Source organism: Esox lucius, chromosome 15, assembly GCF_011004845.1.
Source record: "Esox lucius isolate fEsoLuc1 chromosome 15, fEsoLuc1.pri, whole genome shotgun sequence".
Lineage (NCBI taxonomy): Eukaryota > Metazoa > Chordata > Actinopteri > Esociformes > Esocidae > Esox > Esox lucius.
The window spans coordinates 15442935-15463767 of NC_047583.1; the positions used below are offsets into that span (position 1 = coordinate 15442935).

Here is a 20833-nt window from a genome sequence, read left to right on the forward strand (position 1 = left end):
CTGATTGTTCTCTTTGAAACAGAAATAATATATTTTTTTAATAATTATTTTTGATATTAGATAAAATTAAACGAATTGGTTACACCCATATTGGCTATTGTAATCTGTCTCATTCATATAATATTAAATTGATATAGCACCAAACATCCGGTGTGACCAAAATATTGTTTTGTGACCAAAGATTCTACCATTAGCTAAGACAGTAGGAATCTAATAAAATACAACAAAAAGCAACCCACTGCTTGGAGAATAGTTTATTCAACCCATGTAATGTACTCTCACAAAATGTGTTGATTGTCTGATTTTTCTGATTTTTCATTTTCTTTCTTCTGTGTATCTTCTATATAACTGATTTCACTGCAACACAAATTATATTAGCCACTAGTCTCAATTGTTGAGAATATATTGAAGCTTGTTTGATTTCTCAAGAATGACAGAACGATATCACAATAATGCCCTGTCTCCTTATTAATCAGCCCATACTTACATGTTGCAGGTATTTTTTTTAAAAGCATTGTAGTCCATTGGTACCTTTTCATTTATTTAGATTCCTCATTAAAACAAATGAAGGTCAAAACTCTACATCGGGTACCATAATTATTGAATATTATATGAATCCAATATTGAAATCGCTGATTTGACTGCTGAAAATTAGCAAAATGTCTTATAGATGAAATTGAATTTAGCCCTAAAAATATATCAGGAATGCTAATCAGATTTGCCACTGTAGTGACTCCATGGGAACACTAATACTCTGGAGAATTTGTGTGTATTCTAAAATGAGTATAGAATGCTGTTCCTTGGAAATTACTTATACATTTAAAAGACAGTGAGATTTTTAAGAAAAATCTCTAAACAACAACAAAAAAAAAATCACAAAACTAATACTGTAAAAACAGTTATTGGAAAAGATTCACAAAAAGGACCCGAACATCATAAAAAAAGGAATACCTACAGCAGTGCTCTTACGTTAGCAAGAGAAAAAGTACTTTATCTGTTGGAGCTGCAGTGTGGAAGCATAGCAGCAGCAAGCCAAGAAGAAGGGGGGTATTTGATGGTATCTGAGGTAAACAGGAGAGAGATAGCAATCAAGTCCACTCAAGCTTTCCTGGTAAATTAAATTATTGCTTGTTATTTATACTCTCTTCTGATTACGTAGTAGCTGTCTTGACTTCATCAAACCAAGATAAAGTAATTAAGCTAGCTAACTAGCTACGTTTATTGAAAATTGAAACTCTAATTGTGCTTTTCTATGTTTCCAACTCCTTTCAAGCTGTTAAGTAAATAGCAAGATTGTTCGGTACTCTGTTTGGCTCTGTGATGTGTCCTTCTCATTTTCACTTCTAGTTTTAGTTTTTTTTAGCCAGGTATCTCCTTATAACCTGCCAGACTGAGGCCCTAGCATGAATCCAGTGCCAGTTTGATGTTGTCACCCAATGCCAGTTCACAGTTTTATGATTTTTAAGATTTTGTTTCATATCGCTTTGACTGGAAAACCACAAAAAAAAGAATAGTGCTTAACCATAAAATAAATATTTCATTTTGTAACATCCCTGGTAGGATGTCATTGATAGATTGCCAACCAGGTTGGTCATTGTGTATATTACCTGTCCCTGTACAGCTTCTAGTCTCCCAGGATCTGTGTGCCATAATGAATGTTAGCCTGAGGGGATCTGGGTGAGGATGATGCATAGGGCTGTTAGAGCATCTCACCCTGGGAGGCAGAGGAGACAGCCAGGGGGATGTTGTGAAGTGTGACAGGAAGGTCCAGAGGGGACAGGAAAGGAGCTCAGCCTTCTTCAAACACTCTAAATGATCTTCCGATGCCAACTGTAGCAGGTCAGAGCAGAGCAGTGGGGACCATTGGGCCTCTTACTTGGCAAGAGGACATTCCAAGCGCTCTTCTAAACGTGTCACTTCCTGCACATGTCACTTCCTCTGAGAGAGGTGGCCGGGCTGGTTCGAGCATAAACAACGGCAAGCTGTGACCTAGACATGGACAGGGTTAATTTCAATGGCTGATTTATTATTTCTACTGTTTTCTTTGGACAAGGGCTCAAAAAATGGCCATGCTGTGCGTGTTTCTCTGCGAGGGAGAAATAGAGTTGTTTTCTCCCTAATTTGTGTCCGAGTCGGGACAGGAGGGAAGGTGGTGGAAGCGGTGAAGTGTTCCACCTTTTATTTCATCCCAGAGATACTTTCCTGCCAGGAATGTGTGTTGTTTGGCTTGGCCAGGGGAAGTATGGTGTTGACGGGGCCTGGACAGATTTAAACAGCATCACATTCCACAGATCCAGATAGAGGACAAGGAGGGCGGTGGACAGAGGACATGCACTGGGCCAGACTGGAAGTACACCCACTTCCTCAGCTAATGCAGCTGTTGCCTCCACAAGCACCTCTACCGCTTCAATCACGGGAATGTAATCAGCATTATCATTCATTGTCTTTGTCGTCTTTACACTAGCACCAGGGTCAGAGTGCAGGCAAGTGTCTCGTTCTGGCACAGCTGATTGCAGTAACTTTTTTATTTCTCACAGCACGCCAACTGTGATTACCAAAGATCCTTCTTCTCACTCTCTGCCACTGACATTTGAATTAACTATGTAAAATCTGTAGATCTAATTAGCCCTTTTCGTTTTGGGGCTGATTGAAAACTCATTTGTCATGAATATTCCTTTTCATCCTCTAAAGATACAATTAGTGGAATTTGTGTGAAAGAGCTTGGGATATTTTAGCAGAATAACCAAACAGTGGCTGCTCCCCTGTGGAGTTATGCGTGCTCCGCAGACACTTGTCTGACATTCAGGAAATCTGTTCTACTCACAATTAATGCTGTATTAGAATGCAATTAGGCAGTTGCTGAGGGGAAAGGGTAGAACGAGTGTGAAGAAAAGAAAGGGAAAATATAGTTCCTTTCAGTGATTGCCTCTGGTGCATGTAAAAAAGGGAAAGAATAACACCCACATTTAAAAAAATAATTTGTCTGTTTCATTTAAAAGGTGATTAGAAATGTTAATTTGAACCCAGAAACTCCAAATACTATTACTATCAGTGTTTTCTACTGCTGTGAGAATCCTCTCACAGACTGTTAATCTGAACATTATTTCATAAGACAATGTTTTCATAAAACCTACTTCCCACCCACACAAAATGCTTTAGGTTGGTCCTCACTTCATGACTGCGATTTATGGAAACAGGAAGTAGACATCAGCATGAATTCATTACACAGACAGAATTGAAATAAATTCAAGATGAACACAAGAAGTGAACTTCACTTGCTAACAGGTATCCCTAAAAATCCTTTATGAGGCACCCTTTTTTTCCCCCTTTTGCAAATTAGAATTTCAGATTCTCATGGATGACAAGTGAAGATGGTACTGCTATGCTTAACCAAGCAATTAAAAATGGAAATCTCATTGAGTTGGGGTCACTGAATGGCATATCCCCTGCATTTTGCTACATCATTGCGAAACCAGGGTGGTGCAATTGGCCAGCATAGTCAGGATTTGGGGGCTTAGTTTTTTAATTTAGTTGCGTGGTCTTGTTGTGCTCTATTGACTCCTTGTGGTGGCTTGGATGCCTGTGAGATCAGTCCAGGAACTTCCATAAGGTGTCAGTTGAATGATGTTCAAAGTATATTGTATCTGGTGAACCTAACTAATAATTTATGTTGCCTGGAAGTGGGCCTCAGTATGAATTTATTATGTAGACAGCAAGTAGCCCTTGGTATGAATTCATTATGTACACAGGAAGTGGGTGTTATGAATTTCTTATATAGACAGGAAGTAGGTCTATTACTATAGTTTTACGTCACTGTAATGGTTGTTTTCTGATTACTCTTCAATCCTCTTCCTATGGATGCAATTTTGCATCACTTTTTTCATTAATAAATACAATCACTTTTCAAATGTTACAGATGCAGTACATTAGGTTTGGGTCTTACAGCATCAATAAATATGTTTTTTTTCCAGAACACCATAGAGTTTATGTCAATTTAAATGAAACACTTTGTCAAAACAAATATCACATAGTTTAGTATTGACATTTTACCAACCCTCGTACAACTCCTGCTGTCACCTCTTCTTCTTACCCTATCAACCAGATTGGGCTGAAACAAAGATTGCTCCAGGTCAATAATGAGCAATTGGCTATTAGATGGACCATAAAATAGCCTGCAGACAGGAAGGGTTAAAGGTCAGGGTTTGCCCTAGCAGACAGACAATGTGTGTGTGTATGTGTGTGTATGTGTGTGTATGTGCGTGTGTAAGCTCCCGCATGTATGCATGTGTGCTAACGTTCCTGTGTGTGTGTGTGTCAGTATATAGAGAGAAGATGGATGGATGGAGGGGGGGGGGTGGGGGGGTAGAAGGGGGCTGGGAGTGCTCATTCAGCTCAGCGGCGTGCTGAACACTGATTGCTTTGTGACGGAGCATATGATTAGTGTGTTGACACGGCGTTCAGTAATGAGAGCAGGCAGCACTCACAGCAGGGGCCCTGGCTGCATGGCTAGATGACGTGTCTTCACTGCCACCACACTGTCCGCTCCAGTCCTACCTCCTCCATTAACACCTGCTGATTGGGAACCAGGTGTGTCTCTCCTCAGGACTTATGGGGGACAGGCAGAGGGACGGGGCAGGTGCTGGAAACTAAACACTGCACAATGTCTGACATCTGTTGTTGAGTTACCGAAAGGAGAAAGTCTTAAGTGCAGAGGCAGAGTATTGGGGAGGTCAGGGGTAGAGGCAGGGTGTGTTGAGGTAGGGTGTGGGGAGGCCTGTGGTAGAGGCAGGGGGTGGGGAGGCCAGAGGTAGAGGCAAGGTGGGAGGAGGCCAGAAGTGGAGGCAGGGTGTGGGGGGGCCAGAGGTAGAGGCAGGGTATGGGGAGGCCAGAGGTAGAGTTAGGGTATGGGAAGGCCAGAGGTAGAGTCAGGGTGTGGGGAGGCCAGAGGTAGAGGCAGGGTGTGGGGAGGCCAGAGGTAGAGGCATGGTATGGGGAGGCCAGAGGTAGTGTCAGGAATAACAGCTGTTTGTGGGAATGTGGCCCTTGAGGAGTGTCAACACAGTGTCTTTACTGCCCTGTATTGCTCTGCAGCTGCTGCTGCCCAGGTAAGTGTGTGTGTGTGTGTGTGTGTGTGTGTGTGTGTGTGTGTGTGTGTGTGTGTGTGTGAGAGAGAGAGAGAATGTGTGTGTGTACTGCAGTAATCATTGTGGTTGTGGGTTGAGAAAGCCTTCTCCTGTAATTGCAGTAGAACAATCCAGTCTCTCCTGCCTGGTCTCCGTCAGGAATATAAAGTGCTTGCCTTGGCTGTTGCCACTCTGGTTGCTCCATCACCATCGAGTCTGATGTGAATGCATTACTTTCAGAAATTGGCTGACCTTTGATTGGTGCTCTAAAATGTAAAATTTTTAATTTCCTCTTTGGGGTTGAATCCCACTGCATTGGATCAGGGTTGTTGTCAGTTATTGTCCTCGTGGGTGGTTGTGTAAGACAGAGAAGAACCAATCTGAGGTAAAAACACTGCCCTCTTCATTGTGGACACTTTGTGCCTACATCACAGCCTTTCAGGAAGCCCTCCAGACTGGTGCTAGCTAGACTAATAGCGTGCTGCTTTGTCACTTAGACTGTAACCATAGAAACAACTTTTCATGACTACAGGAAAACTGAACTCCAAACACATGATTGCTGTAATCACTGCTAAAGGCATATACCTTGGTTGACTTTCCAAAGGTTAATGTAGGCTATAATCCTGAATATAGCAGATCTCCATACAGTATCTTAATTAAAGTTGGCTGTAATGAGTGGCCACAATTGTCGTCACTTGATTTTAGCTGCAGAGATGTTTTTAAGTTGTAAACAGCAGGGCAACCCTTCTGTTCTTATGCTCTGCGCTTCTCTCAGTGGTGGCAGACTCTGTGTTTGTGTGTGACTGTGGGTGTCTGTGTGTGTGTGTGTGTGTGTGTGTATGTTTGTGCTCCAAGCACTAATTGCCTTGTGTTCTTCCTGTGTGAGATTGTTGGACGGGGGTGGGGTGGCTCTAGGGTTGGGGGTGGGAGTAAGTGTTGGGGGCAGGGATGTGGAGGTGAAATGTACCGTGGGCCTCACTCACACACTCCAGTAGACCACACAGACGACTGCGTAGAGAGGGAGATACCGAGAAGGAAACGCTACGTGGTGTCAGGGATGAGCTGGCACACAGATTAATGCTGAGCGGAGGGAGAGCGGCTCTACTCTGGGCTGGGCCTGCTGGCCAGAGGATGACCACACTGTGGACCCTGGCCGGGGGAGCGGAGCGCTGCTGATAGCCTCGCGCACGCAAACACGCACAGCCAACATGCTTGGGGTGATTCGCCAGACCGCCAGCTTCAAGAGGAGGAGATCCGGACTCGTGGAGGGGAACGCCATGGGACTGATGTAAGTTCCACAAAGCCTGGGGCTGGAGGGGACGCAATGGTTTAGATGAACCACCCAGCTGCAGTGTCTGGAGGGTGTTTGTGCTGCGGTCAGGTCAATGTGACCCCTGGAAGGTAACGGATAATGGTTTTGTTGTTGAGCTTCACAAAGGTGGTCGGTTCTGTTGACGTGTCCAGAATGTATAGACGTGTCCAGAATGTATAGACGTGTACAGAATGTATAGACGTGTACAGAATGTATAGACGTGTACAGAATGTATAGACGTGTCCAGAATGTATAGACGTGTCCAGAATGTATAGACGTGCACAGAATGTATAGACAGGTATAGAATGTATAGACGTGTCCAGAATGTATAGACGTGCACAGAATGTATAGACGTGTCCAGAATGTATAGACGTGTACAGAATGTATAGACGTGTCCGTGAAATGCAGTTGAAATCGAAGTTAAGCCTCAGCTTCGTGGCTCGGCGTAGGCAATAGTAACTTGTGTGTCCAACTTGACTGGCGGGAATATATTCATCCGTAACTGTAGTGGATATGGTTGTTTTGGAAAAAAAATGGATTTGTTGAGCTGTGGAACACATGCCTTTAGGGTGGAATGGCCCAACAGAAGTGCTGGTGTGTGGGTGGTGCTTAGGCTGTGCAACAGTACTGGCCTGTTTGTTTAGTGTGGGATAAAACAACAGCTGGTATTTTCCTGTCAAAATCCGCCTGCTGGGGCTGATGTCTGGCAGTGGACTGCTGATAAGGCCAGGTTTGAGAAGGGGACATGTCTCGCCTCATCAGTGGAGAGGTGTTGATGGAGAACCAACTGAGACCACCTCAGGCCGCCAGCCAGGCACCTTCCTCTCCGTGGATGCCTACTGCCAACACCACCCCGGCCTAGTGTCGCCGAGATGAATCACCCCCACATCCCTTCTCCCCAGAATCACACCTTCCACCCTCAGCCCCCTGCCAGTAGCCCCTAGTTGTGCTCTTGGTGAGCTGTGACTGTTTGAAGGGAGAGAGACCCCCTTAGGAGAGGCCGTGTCCATTCCCTCTAAACCCCTGAGTCAGGAGTCTGGCTGGCCGACCCACTCACGTAGGCACACAAAGGGCGAATACGCTGACTCAAGTCTAAAACCGTCCACGGAGTCCGCCCTGTAGGACAGGGGAAGCAGCGGACATGCTGTGACAGGTCCCTTTCACACAGGGGGAAATGAGGGGACGTCAGGGGGAGACCCACTCCTCGGCACGTCCCGTGGGCCTGTCACTTGACATAAGAGTGCCTTTGTCTCTTTGTGTGCTGAGAAAAAAGGCCTGGTTGTTTGTGACGTGTGGGCAGGAGCCCGTGGTCTCATTTAGGCTGTGTGTAACCAGGCCTGGAAGGCTTTTCCTCTGCCCACGGTCAGCTAGGACCTCCTATTCATCCACCCAGATGACGAGCCGCCTAACGAAGGGCTATGAGAACGCTGCGAGGCTGCAGCGACCGGGGTGCAAGTGTCCAGAGATAGGAGCTGATATCCTCCCGCCCAGCTAGTTCCCATCTAGTACAGTAGTGGGGGCGGAGGCCAGCTACCCCCTACCCCAAGCCACGTTGTAAATCTCTATAGAGTCTCCCTGTGAGAGGTGTCATGCAAATGGGGTCCATTATCAACTAAAGGCCTCCGCATTGTGCTGGAGAGAGACTGGAATAAGAACACAAGTTAATTGCCCACTCACTGCTTGCGTGGAATATGCATTGAGGAATGTTCTGACCTATTGTCTCCCTGAACCACAACAGAGCCTGTGGTCTCTGCTCCCATGAGCTCACCCTGGCTTCATTTCCTGGAGCTACAGAAACCCATTGGTTCACGCTGGGCCCCTGTGTTTCTGTGTCCTCCAGCTCTTCTGCTCTTAGGCCCTGGACACACACGACATATGAATAAGTAATAGCTGCTTAGGCCTTTTCATTTTCAGTTGATTTCCCAACCGGTAGTCCCCTAGATAACAATATATGAGACCACGGAGCCCCTGGACTCCCTGGGTCTGTGTTGCTGATGAATGCATGCTCCGCCCTCTGTTTGTCAGTACGGATGATCCTGGTTTTACAGATGGACTCACATTACCACAGAGGATAAAGGGCCATTGTCCTGCTGGGCAGTAAAGCATTCACCTCATCATCACTAACATAGTGAGTCTCTCCCCTTCCAACACCCCGGTCCTGTCACGCCGCTCCTCTGGCCTGGCTTGGGTCTCTGCAGAGCGGGAAATGTACAAACCCAAGGTGGACTGAGTTGGTGGTCTACTCCGCCCGTGGAAACGCCCAAATATCGTCCAGATCCCCCATCGGCCTGAGTTACATTGACCGTCGCGTGGTTAGTTTCGATTCAAATGGGACACTAACTCTTATTCTCGGCTAGCAGGCAGCGTGACAATGGACACACTCGTGTGCGAAAAGGCTTTCTGTAGTGTCTGCAGGCTGCTGTCACTGTCTCTGTGGGGACTGTCTGGTGTAGAGTGGATTAAAGCTGGTAATCAGTTCATGACCCTGCATATGAGAGCCCGCCACAGAGTGCTAAAAATCATGTTATCCCCGGCTGAACGATGTAACTCCAGCGGGTGTTATGTGTGGATGTAGCAATGTGTGTGTAGGCAGGTGACACTGTGAGAGGAATAAGGTGTGTCCAAGTTTTACAATACAATACAAAAAAACATTAAGGCAATTCCACCTTCTTTTCCACAGTTTGCTGGGTTACATTGAGGGTAAATGAGTTCATGGGAAAATAGGATTGTGAATAGGATTTTTTTGGGGGGAATCCCCACAGGATAGTACAACCTACAGTGTGTCTGGGTGATAATGTAAGCCTGTTATTAACCTGAATAATAGTTGGTCGCTGATCCCTGGCTTTGTTTCTAAATGCTTTATTTGCTATTCACAGTCTTGCGTCAGGATATCTTAATCTCTCTGGTCAATGTTGTTGTGGTACCACTCTATAGGTACGCTACCCCAGTCTTAGTTCCGGACCTCAAAATCCCACCCTCTTTTTGGATTCCCTAACACTGCTGATACGCTCCTTACTCCTCACGCACATTCCACCGGATGTGACTGCCATGATCTCCCTGGGTTACATATTGACTGGCATATGGTGTGGATGATGGATTAAGGTACACGCATGTTTGAATCCCCTCACCCTCCTCCATTGGCTGATTAATCAATCCCAAATGTTCCCAGCAGCCCCGGGGCTCGGCCAGGTTGTTGTGCTACCCTTGGTGTGGAGGAGAGCAAATACATAATGTCTTACCCAGCCATTAATGATGGAGAGGAGGGACGCCGGAGAATGCTTTCTCTGTCTGATACGTTGATTAACAAGTAAAGGAACAAGTGTCTTTAATTGGCTTCAATGTTGGATGACCCGTTCTGCCCTCTCGTGATGTGCATTCTCATGACCTCATCAGAAATTCCATGTCCACTGGTCAAATAAATTGATTATTGGAGGGATAGTGAAATGTCAATCAGCCAGTGATGGTTTGACGTTTCGGTCTTGTTTATATTGAATAATTGCTCCACATTATCTAGTATGTGAGTAGTGAATACAGACAGTTCTGCTTTACTGTAGAGGTGTTCCTCTGAGCAGAAAGGTGCCCTTGAGGAGTTGGGTGAATGAGTTTCAGCTCATCACGTGATAGGAGTGTGATTTTATTCCACTGCTTTGCGACCTATGAACTCAACGCATCATTGTGTTACCGCCGACCAGTGTTGGTGGTGTAATGGAAAAATATTCAGCGGGGGGTGAAAGTAGCTTTTAATCTATGTCAGCAGTACCGGGGGTTTGGAAGCTACAGCCTACAGAGAAGAAAACACCTTCATGTCCTACACATACTCCGTCAAATCGTTGGAAAAATAGCATCTCCTCCAAATAGTTCAGCAGCCTCAACCACATCTGCTTGGGGACTGTCTCATTCTCACGTCCTCCAACACTTCTATACTCTTCTGTTATAAATTTAGTAAATTATTGTTTGAAAAGGAAAAGTTGTTGTCAATCTGTATAGGAGAGATTTTTCTACTATAGGAAGACAATTTTACTTCATTGTAAAGATGCAGCTCTGTCCTTCCAGGGGTCCTAATCTAGTTACTATATCACTGAATGACAAATTAAGCGTGCCGAGCTAAAGCCCTCTGCTTGGACTGACTCACCAGGGCTTTAGCAGATGCTCATTGTCCACATTAGCACAACGTGTTTGTGGAGGCCATTCAGTGGGCAATTTAGGAAACAATAAAATTAACTGCAAGGGAATTGTTGCCTATAACTTTTACCCCTCTCCAGTCCCTCCTGTGGGTGCCCCTAAGCCCTCCTTAAGCCCATGACTTGTTTGGAGGGGTTCTTAGCCTCTCAGTTGAATGGGGGTTGAGTGGGAGGGAAGCTGGAATAAGAGCCTGGGTTTGACTTCTGGAGGAAACACAAAGGAACAGGAAGCTGTAGCAGGGAGGAGTTTCAGCTGACACTTCCCAAAGATCTGTGCTTCCCAACCAGGGGTAACAGGACTGTTAGAGGTACTTGGTCTACCCACAGGTGGTACTTGAGAGGACCCGCACGACTATAGACTTACTGGCAAAATGCTCATGAGGAACTGTAGGGGTTTTCCACGCAGAGCAAAGTTCAGCCGTTGGTACAGTAACTGGAAAAGTTTGGGATTCTGGCTACCGCCCCAATGACCCTCCCTCCCTTCACAACCTGGCATTGTAGAGTCTGTTTCATGCCGCATTCATTGGGATTGACTCCATTGTCATCGTTCCATTTGCGACTCCTGTTCTTGAGTGTCCCTACTATACAGAGCCAGACAAACAGCCCTCTTTAACCTCACATATGGCTTGATGTTTCATTGAATTTAAACTGGTGTGATTAGGTTATAATACACATCTGTACTTTTTGGGGTACTGGAGCACTGGAGAGCTACTGAGCTAGACAACAGGACTTTGTTGAACCATTTTAAATAATGTAGCTTCTAATGTATAATAAATTCAAACAATTGAAAATGAACCAAATTCCGCCAAGTGGGTCCAACTGTCAACCTCCAACCACAACAATACAGAACCAGACGTTTTGCTATTTTAATTAGAATGTTTTCCATTTAGACTCCAACTGTCACATTTGTTTTAGGTCAACAGGGGATTCCTTTTATGGTGCACTTTGGGAATAAAGCAATTCCAATCTGACTGTGGCGGAGTCCCGGTTATCATTTTTCTGTGTTTCTTTCTCAGGCAGAAAATGATTTACCTCCTCTCAAACAGCTCCTTACTGGCACTGGGCCAACTCAGTGATCCAGGAGAGGACCAGGCTGTACAGACCGACACACACACACACACACACACACACACGCACTCACACTCCTTCCCTTTCTTCGAGATGCTTACTTGTCTCTCTCCCTCTTTCTTTCATTCATGCTCTATCTCTCCTGTGGTGCCTGTCTGTTTTCTACATTCTATATCATTCTCTCCCTAGTGGCCCTGTCTGTTTTCTATGTTCTATATCATTCTATCCTTGAAGGTCCCTGTCTGTTTTCTACTCTATATCATTCACACCAATTCCATGTCTCTCCATTTACTTTCCTCTGCTTCACATATTTACATTCAGAACATTACTTTCTGCTTGTTTTCTGTGCTCATTCTCCATATGCCAGGCCTCTTTTCTCTCTCTCGCTATCTCTCTCGCTTTCTCTCAGACTCTTTCTCTTTCCCTCACTCCCTCTTTATCTCATTTTCTCTCCTCTCTCTGTCTTTCACTTTCTCTCCTTTTCAAGGTTGCCATATTCATTTCTCCTCACCAACCTCACACCATATAATGCAATTTTGTCATCAACCAAGAAATCACTACAAATTGTGTGGTTTAACATGGAATGGTGCAGTCTGTGGATACAATCTGTGCTAATCTCAACCCAAAGAGAAGAGCAAAAATATGATATATATTATAGTCATATGGATCAATAGTGTACAATTTTTACATTTTCCATGCTTTGCATTTTGCTTGTTCAGAGAATGCCCAAGAAATAAAATGTGAATAGACAGTATATATTGTCTATAATATACCATGCACAATATGCACTATACATCTTTGTATGTGCATGTTCTACTTCAGTTAATTGGCCAGGGATCAGGGCAGAATAGATATATTCAGCTTTGGTCAGTCAGCACACAAATTATGCCCAATTTGGTATTGTGTCCAAGGCCAGCCAACGTCTTGACACAGAGACACCCTGTTGGAACAAAGGGCTTTTATCCAAGGATTTGCTCCAGTGCCTTTGTGACGAGGTAAGCAGGTTTTTGGTCAGGTAACAGGACATCACATTCTTAACTGTCTGGTTGGCCTGTCTGTGATTCATCTATCTGTTTCTGGTTAGGCTTTGTAGTAACTCAATAAACCCTAGCCCGGAGGTATTTATCCACTTCCTTCTGGATGTTATATAGAGCACAGCCTAGGAGAGAATGCTCATCCTTTAGGACCACCATTAACAAGGACAGAAGCCAGTTAGTCAAAGCTCAGGACTGATAAAATTTGATAGACAGCGAGTTAAGCCTGTTAGTTCTCTGGTCCATGTTAATGCAAAATTATGACTATAGAGACACAGTGTTTTCTAATGCCCAAGAACATAATTAACAAGAGTTGTGCCTTTGCTTTGACTTAGTTTGTTGAAGGGAACCTGCATTTGGATACATGGCAGGAACAGCTAATGATAATGCATTGTTGTTGTTTAAAATGTGCAACAGAGATATGAAAGAATAAATGTTAATGTCAGTGCAATTTGACCATGTTTATGCCACAATAGTAATTATCTTTAGATCCATCAATGCACGTAATTGTCATTTCTAAAAACGTGCCAGTACCTTCAAATGCACATTTATTTTGCGACCTCAAATAACTTTGAACAAATGCTATTACTTTTCTGTGACGAGTTGCTGTTTTAGGCAAGATTTGAATGAATCAAGTAGATAGAAGACCAGTTGAGACACCAGAGGAATGTTTATTCCTCGTGGTGCTGTGATTTTGCTGAGCTTCACACCCCAGCCAAACAGAAGACAGAGCTCTGGCCAGACTAAACCATAGAGACACACTGATGATGTTACGTCAGCCTCGTCTCTCCCCATCTCCGGTGTTAGAAGTGGATACGGAGAGCCTCCAGCCCCCCACCACCACCCCCCCACCCCCAACTCCATGGAGGCTGCCAGCAGCCGTGTCCACCCCACACGGCTTTACCCCTGCCATCGATACATCACATGTAGTCAGTGTATATTTATAAATCACCCAACATAAATAGAGAGAAACTGTTACTCAGTGGGACCAAAGATTCATGTTAAATGAGACGGGACCGCCGGTCCTCAAAGAGAACTCACTGTCTTTACTCCCTTTGGTGAAGCGCTTTTTAATGTATGTCAGTGTTAATGATCAACCCCCGTAACCCTGATAATAAATGGCATCATGGCATAGTGATGTGGCCTGTCTGCTGCAAGGCCCGGGACACACCATGACATCATCTCAGTGTCCAGTCCCCCCTGGCCCGCTCCGTTGTCGTCAGTCTTGACTCGGGCTGTGTCCGTGGTCATCCAGGTCACCACTGAGATGTTGAGTTTGTGTACAGCTGAATAACTGGCAAGGCGTTGTTGTCATCGCCGTTGTCAGCGCCTGGTTTTGGAGAGGGTTGCTACAGCTCAGAAGAGCCACCGGCTCAGCAGTGTATAAGACAGCATGCAAAGTATCTCTGAAACTGATGGTGCCCAGGGGGATGAACATTTTGAGATCAGCCCATCGATGTACACAACTCCACGTCCTATTGATTGTTTCTTTAATCAGAAACACACCTTTCCTGATTGACAAATTCATATCTTGAACACATGCTCACGCGGCACTTCTCTGTTCCCCTTAAGCCCGTGTTTGTAGCCATTCCTTTAATACATTATGTACATGTAGTCACACAGCTCCAGGCTCACCTGTTGAGATAATCAGACAGTGACTCCAGCAGGTCTAGCGCTTTAACAGAGCTGGGTTCATTGTGATTTGCTTGTTATCAGTGTTTTGTACATATACTGTCTGGCTAAAGCCCAGAGCTCCCATCTCTATTCACACAGACAGGAGCTTGGCTACTGCTAATCACCAGAGAAGAAGGCAGACCCACGCTCAGGGGGACTGATATCAGACCCAGTGATCTGATCCCTGCATGAATTGCCAGAGCATCGTTATCTTGTCTGGGGAGAAAGAGGGGGAACCAGAGAAAGAATATGTCAAGGATGGTAAATGGGGCCAACATGGTAATTAGGCTGGAAAAGGTCCTGCTACCTAAAGAGCTGAGGAACCCGGCTAAGGAACAGAGACAAATTTGCACAAACACAGTAATGGGTGCGCCGGCTAATGACTCTGCAGGCCAGAGGAATTCCTCTTGCTAATTTGACAAAGCCTGAAAAGGGGGCTGAACGTACTATTGACAACAGGCCAAACTGTGAATCTTTAAAAGCAGGAGATAGGCACTCCCCCCCAACTCTCCGGCCAGACTCAAATGTAGATTTCCCCTCTGTCATTAACAAATGCCTTTATTTCTGCTGCCAATGCTGCTTTTGCATTAATCGTACCTTGGCACATTTATGAAAAACACAATCATTGTCTGTCCTTAGGCTCTGTACAGAGGGAGACATGATAGAGTTCAGAGGTTGTATGGACAGTTTGCCCAATAGTTTCCCCAACCTTGTTCTTAACCCATTTTGATGTGGTCTTGAATCTACAATGATTGTTGAAACACTGTCATGGTGATCAGTGCAGACATTAGCTTGTTCATTTGTAAGACGCTGGTGGTCAAAGGTGTGTGGGGTTGGCCCTACCACTGTCCTTCACATATGATTAGATTTAAATTTGTCACTGAACAATTACAAGCACAGTACAAATGCATAAAGGTTTTATATGTCAGCAGGTAGATCTGTGTATGTATGCTTGTGATATGGTAGTAGCTCTGCTGTATATATATATATATATGTATGTATATATATATATATGTATGTGTGTATATGTATATGTATATGTATGTATATATATATATATATATATATATATATATATATATATATATATATATATATATATATATATATATATATATATATATATATATATACAGCAGAGCTACCACCATATCACATACATACATATATACATACATACATATACATATATATATATATATATATATATATATATATGTATATGTATGTATGTATATATGTATGTATGTGATATGGTGGTAGCTCTACTATATGCATGTATGTATGCGATATGGTAGTAGCTCTACTATATATATGCGTATGTACATCTCATTGTTGAAAGGTATCAGTCAGGAGAAGGGTACAAAGTAATTTCCAAAGCATTAGATATGTCATGTAACACAGTGAAGAAAGTTATCATCAAGTGGAGAAAATATGGCACAACAGAGACATTACCAAGAACTGGACATCCCTCCAAAATTGATGAAAAGATGAGAAGAAAACTGGTCAGGGAGGCTTCCAAGAGGCCAACAGCAACATTAAAGGAAATGCAGGAAGTACTGGCTGTGTGCTACATGTGACAACAATCTCCTGTATTCTTCATATGAATGGGCTATGGGGTAGGGTGGCAAGACGGAAGCCTTTTCTTACAAAGAAAAACATCCAAGCCCGGCTGAAGTTTGCAAAAACTTTGTGGGAAAATGTGTTATGACTTGATGAAACCAAGGTTGAACTTTTTGGCCATACTTCCAAAAGGTATGTTTGGCGCAAAAACAACACTGCACATTACCCAAAGAACACCATACCCACAGTGAAGCATGGTGGTGTCAGTATCATGCTTTGGGGCTGTTTTTCTTCAGCTGGAATCGGGGCCTTAGTCAGGATGGAGGGAATTATGAACAGTTCCAAATACCAGGCAATTTTGGCACAGAACCTTCAGGCGTCCGTTAGAAAGCTGAAGATGAAGAGGAAGTTCACCTTTCAGCACAGCAACGACCCAAAGCACACATCCAAATCCACAAAAGCATGGCTTCACCAGAAGAAGATTAACATTTTGGAATGGCCCAGCCAGAGCACAGACCTGAATCCAATCTGTGGGGTGATCTGAAGAGGGCTGTGCACAGGAGATGTCCTCACAATCTGATAGATTTGGAGTGCTTTTGCAAAGAAGAGTGGGCAAATATTGCCACGTCAAGATGTGCCATGCTAATAGACTCCTACCCAAAAAGACTGAGTGCTGTAATAAAATCAAAAGGAGCTTCAACTAAGGGGTGTGTAGACTTTTTATATCCACTGTATGTATGTGATATGGTGATAGCTCTTCTGTATGTACATACGGGTGTGATATGGTGGTAGCTCTACTGTATGTATGGATGTGATAGGATGGTAGCTCTGTTAATGGATGTAATATGGGGGTAGATCTGTGAATGGATGTGATATTGGGGTAGATCTTTGAATGGATGTTATGTCGGTTTAGATCTATGCATGAATGTAATATAGTTGTTGGTGCATCTATCAGACCCAGATGTGTGTCTGCTAGGGAAAGATTTGTCAAAGGAAAAGCTCTGCTGTGATTGCATTGTCCGGATTGCAGAGCCACTCTGCTCACCCTAATGGAGTAGAAACAGACTGGTTTTTAAACAGGGCTGGAGAGGAGCTAAAACACTTGCTGCTAAATTGGTAGTTGTGGGAATACAGGCTATAGGGTTCTCCCTCTCACCAATACAGACATACTCTTTCTCACCTTGACCGTACTCTTATCTATCTGGCCTGCATCAAACTGCCTCTGCCTTTCGTCTGGTCATTGTCTGTCCTCCTCATTTCATGGAGTCAAAGCATTGTTCAACCTGCAAGTGATTCACTGGTCTATCTATCTTCATACATTGAGGTATCTGGCTGCTTAGCTAGTATGTGTCACTCCTTAATGAATTATATTATCTTATTCCTTTAACTAATTACATCCTTAGCTAAAGACAAAGAAAGAAAAATGTGCACACACACATACACAAACACACACGTGCTGTAGGCATACTAAACAAATCTGTTTGAAGTCTGATACAGGCAAAAAGAAGAGAGGGTTCCTTATGCATGAAGTATTCATGCGACGTGTGGCAGGATGCATGTGTGTGTGTGTCTGTGTGTGGAGACAGAGAGAGAGTGAGAGCAACTGGCGATCACGCTGAGAGCAGCCAGCAGTAGAGCGCTAACACCCCGTCTAGCTGTCGGAGGGAAAGGGGGCTGGGCTGAAAAGACAGAGAGAGAGGGAGCAGGAGAGAGAAAGAGAGAGCAAAAAGGGAAAGACACGGCAGGACAGCTGCCAGCATTTCTCCGGCAGCAGAAGCACGATTGAGAGCCGGAACGGGAGCAGGAATTCTCCCCGTACCCAATTCTGCTGAAGCCCCGCAGCCCAGACTCCGCACTGGGTCTCTCTCTCGCTCCTGACTGCCTCTGACCGCTGCCTGCTGCACAGTTATCAGGAATCCCTGCTTCAGTCAAACGGAAGAGATGTATTAATTAGGAGGAAAAAGCACAAACCAATGCAGACTGGATGAAGAGAGTGAAAGAAAAGGAGAGATTGAAAGAGAAAAGGACAGAAGGAGAGGAAAAGAGATATGTGTAGCAGTCTTGCCAGATTGGAGAGAGATGGTTTCTTTTGGAGGTGTATATCTCTGAACTGAGGCTGAACTTTTGTTTGTTGACAGGTGTGGACAGAACACAGAACAGAACAAACGGAATATGTGCAGAGGAGGGAGGTGCTTTTCTCAACTTTGACCTCCTCTTTTATTGTTTCTCCTCTACTTCCATCCTGGGCAACCTGGCTGGATCCTTTGGACCTACTCTCTGGGATCTCTTTGCTAGCCACCCCCTCCTGTCAACCCTTCTTGGATTTGGCCCAGTCAGCGAGGATGACGTCTATGCCCCCTCCCTCTGTCCCGCTTGCTTCTTACAAACCGCTGTGAAATCAAGTGGAACCCTTGATGATTGTGATCGGAGTGAAAACGACCCCCCTTGCCCCCGGCCGTGATCGGCCTGCCTCCTCCTTCTCTCTACCTCCGCCTGCGTCTCTAAAGCTAAAGTAATGGAGACCCTGGGAAACAGAGAAATGGACTCTAAAGTTGAGCTTTTTGACTATGACCACTGACTAGATAATGGATTGGAAAGAGCTGTAAGTACTCTCTTTCATTTTGTCTCTTTCATTGGCCTGATATTTTATTAGATTGTATTTAGGCACTATTGGGCAATTTATTGTGACCCCTGTCATCATTAGCTGTTTATGTTGTAGAAAATATTTCATAGGGTTGTTTACTGGTGACCTGCAGTGCTGTATTACCTAATAATTAGCTAAACTCACTGTTGAATTCTGCCTCAGTGTGGCACATTTGTTGAGTGTATTTAAGCATGCATTCAGACCCTAGGTGTGTGTACTGAAATTGGTTCATTAGCAGAGAGATGTGTGTTGAACAGGTGGGCAATCTGTAGTGGCTGAGGGAATCTGAGCCTCTCCTCCCTTCACGTTTTCCATTGCTTGATCACAACCTCATAGTAAGACACGAAGAAGCAGAAAGCCATGGGGCAATTAATTTTTCCATTAGGGTGTGTGTGTGTGTGTGTGTGTGTGTGTGTGTGTGTGTGTGTGTGTGTGTGTGTGCTGTTTCAGGGAGCGCTTGCTGTTATTGCTCTCCGCACATCAAGTGGCTGACGGAATGACAGCATTACGCACAACCCTGACTCCCTCTCTCATTTCTCTCTTCCTCCTGTCAATAATTTTCTTCTCATTGTGTGACTGGCTTAAACCCTCAAGGTTACAGGCACACCATACCCTGCACTGCTGTGAGGGCTCCCAGAGGGACACGGGAGAAAGCAGGAATGAAATATGTGAATGCTATCCAAATGTTCATTGTAGTTCACTGTTTGTTGGTGTATATTTGCCAGACTGGCAGATTCCTTGCACTCTACAGTAGCCTGTCTGAATGTGACGAATCAGAGAGACAGAGAGAGAGCCTTTGTCTTGATCCATGAATGTGTAATGCAGACTCCCATACATGTGCTGACTGAAACGTACAGACATGCATACACACACACACAAACACACAGAGAGCATTGCTGAGTTTCTCTTTCTTTTTCTCCATCTTGAATTCATCTATTCCATCTCGTTTACTGCCTCACGCTCCTGCCCTCTCACATGGTATCACACACAGGCTGGTCCCAGGGGGAGAGCCTCCTCTCGTAGCCCTCTTGGATGCAATAATTATTCCATCAGCCAGCGTTGTGTTACCTGATTGTGCTCTTGGGCTGTCGCTGCAGGGGGCGTGATGTGCTGTACTGGGGAGGGAAGGGGGTGGGGTGGGGCGGTTTGCGGCTGTCACTCCAGGGGGGTAAAGGAACAGTAAAGGGGGGGTGTATTTTGGCAGCCGCCCACTCTGTCCGGAGGAGCCCAGAACAGGACTAATGAGCTCAGGCTGCTGGGCTCGAAGGAAACTGCTTCTCACTGAGACAAACACACATGGACAAACACGCTGTCTCTCTCACTCTCTCCTCTTCCCTTTCAGTCCTCTCTTCTTTGTCACACACCTCCTCTCTTAATCTTTCTTTCTCTGCATATCTTTCTCTTGCTGTAGCTCTCCACATTTCTCCTCTTTGTAACTCTCATGATATAATTTATTTCTCCCTCCTAATGACAACCAGTGTTTTTGTCTTTCGAATTCTAGCTGAATAGCGTTCATGGCGTTTTAATTTCCTGTGGGTATTTCTTTACTTTGACCTTGACTTGAGTTGAAGTGTGGTGGTCAATGAGCCATAGTGGTGCCATATTGCTGTCTGTTCTAAGTGTTGCTGACTGCTTCAGACTACAGTAAAGCCGGTAGAGCTGCAGCCAGACTCAGAGGGCAGTCTTGAGACAGGAGTTAGACTAAAAGGAATGCATGGGTCTTGCTTAGTCTGACCTGTGACTCATTTTTGCCTATCCAGCGCTAACTGTGATTCGAGGTAGAGAAAGAGAATGCAGGCTCACAGAGCCACGAATTCCGGTATAGCAGAACTGCTTTTATAAACTTAATGAGACACGGTTTAACTAGCCAACAATGCCAGGAGAGATCTATCTACCCAGTCTGTATGTCTTTCTGCCCATCTGAACTCTTACTTACTATCCTCACCATGTCTGTATGTCATGGGACTCAGTAAATGAGACACAAGGATTAGTCATTGCTTTCATGGGATATGATCAGGACCTCTAACAAGTGTCACCTATATACCTGAGTATTGTACAAAGCTGCAGAACATTTCTGGTCCAAATCACAAAAAATTTATGATGACTACAATCCTTTCCCAAAGTACAAGCCATCCTTACATCTAATGTTCTGACAGGTGTGTTGTGTTTGACAACAATAAATGGATCTATTTAGTGTACATTAGCACCATGACAACCACCATCTGGCTCAACGA

The 20833-nt window shown here is 44.6% G+C and overlaps 1 protein-coding gene across 5 annotated transcripts in view; it reads left to right on the forward strand.

The window, feature by feature from the left end:
• Positions 1 to 20833, forward strand: part of kif26ab (kinesin family member 26Ab) — an 85692-nt gene that overhangs the window by 44969 nt on the left and 19890 nt on the right. The window contains exon 1 of one of the 5 annotated variants that reach the window (XM_020054188.2): positions 6192 to 6411. The exons of 3 other annotated variants lie outside the window; for them this stretch is intronic. In XM_020054188.2, the coding sequence (XP_019909747.2) occupies positions 6332 to 6411 (80 nt within the window). In that variant the 5' untranslated portion in view covers positions 6192 to 6331. Of the gene's footprint in view, positions 1 to 6191; positions 6412 to 17612; positions 18558 to 20833 lie in introns of those variants that run through there. One more of the 5 variants, XM_020054189.2, reaches the window with a different exon arrangement.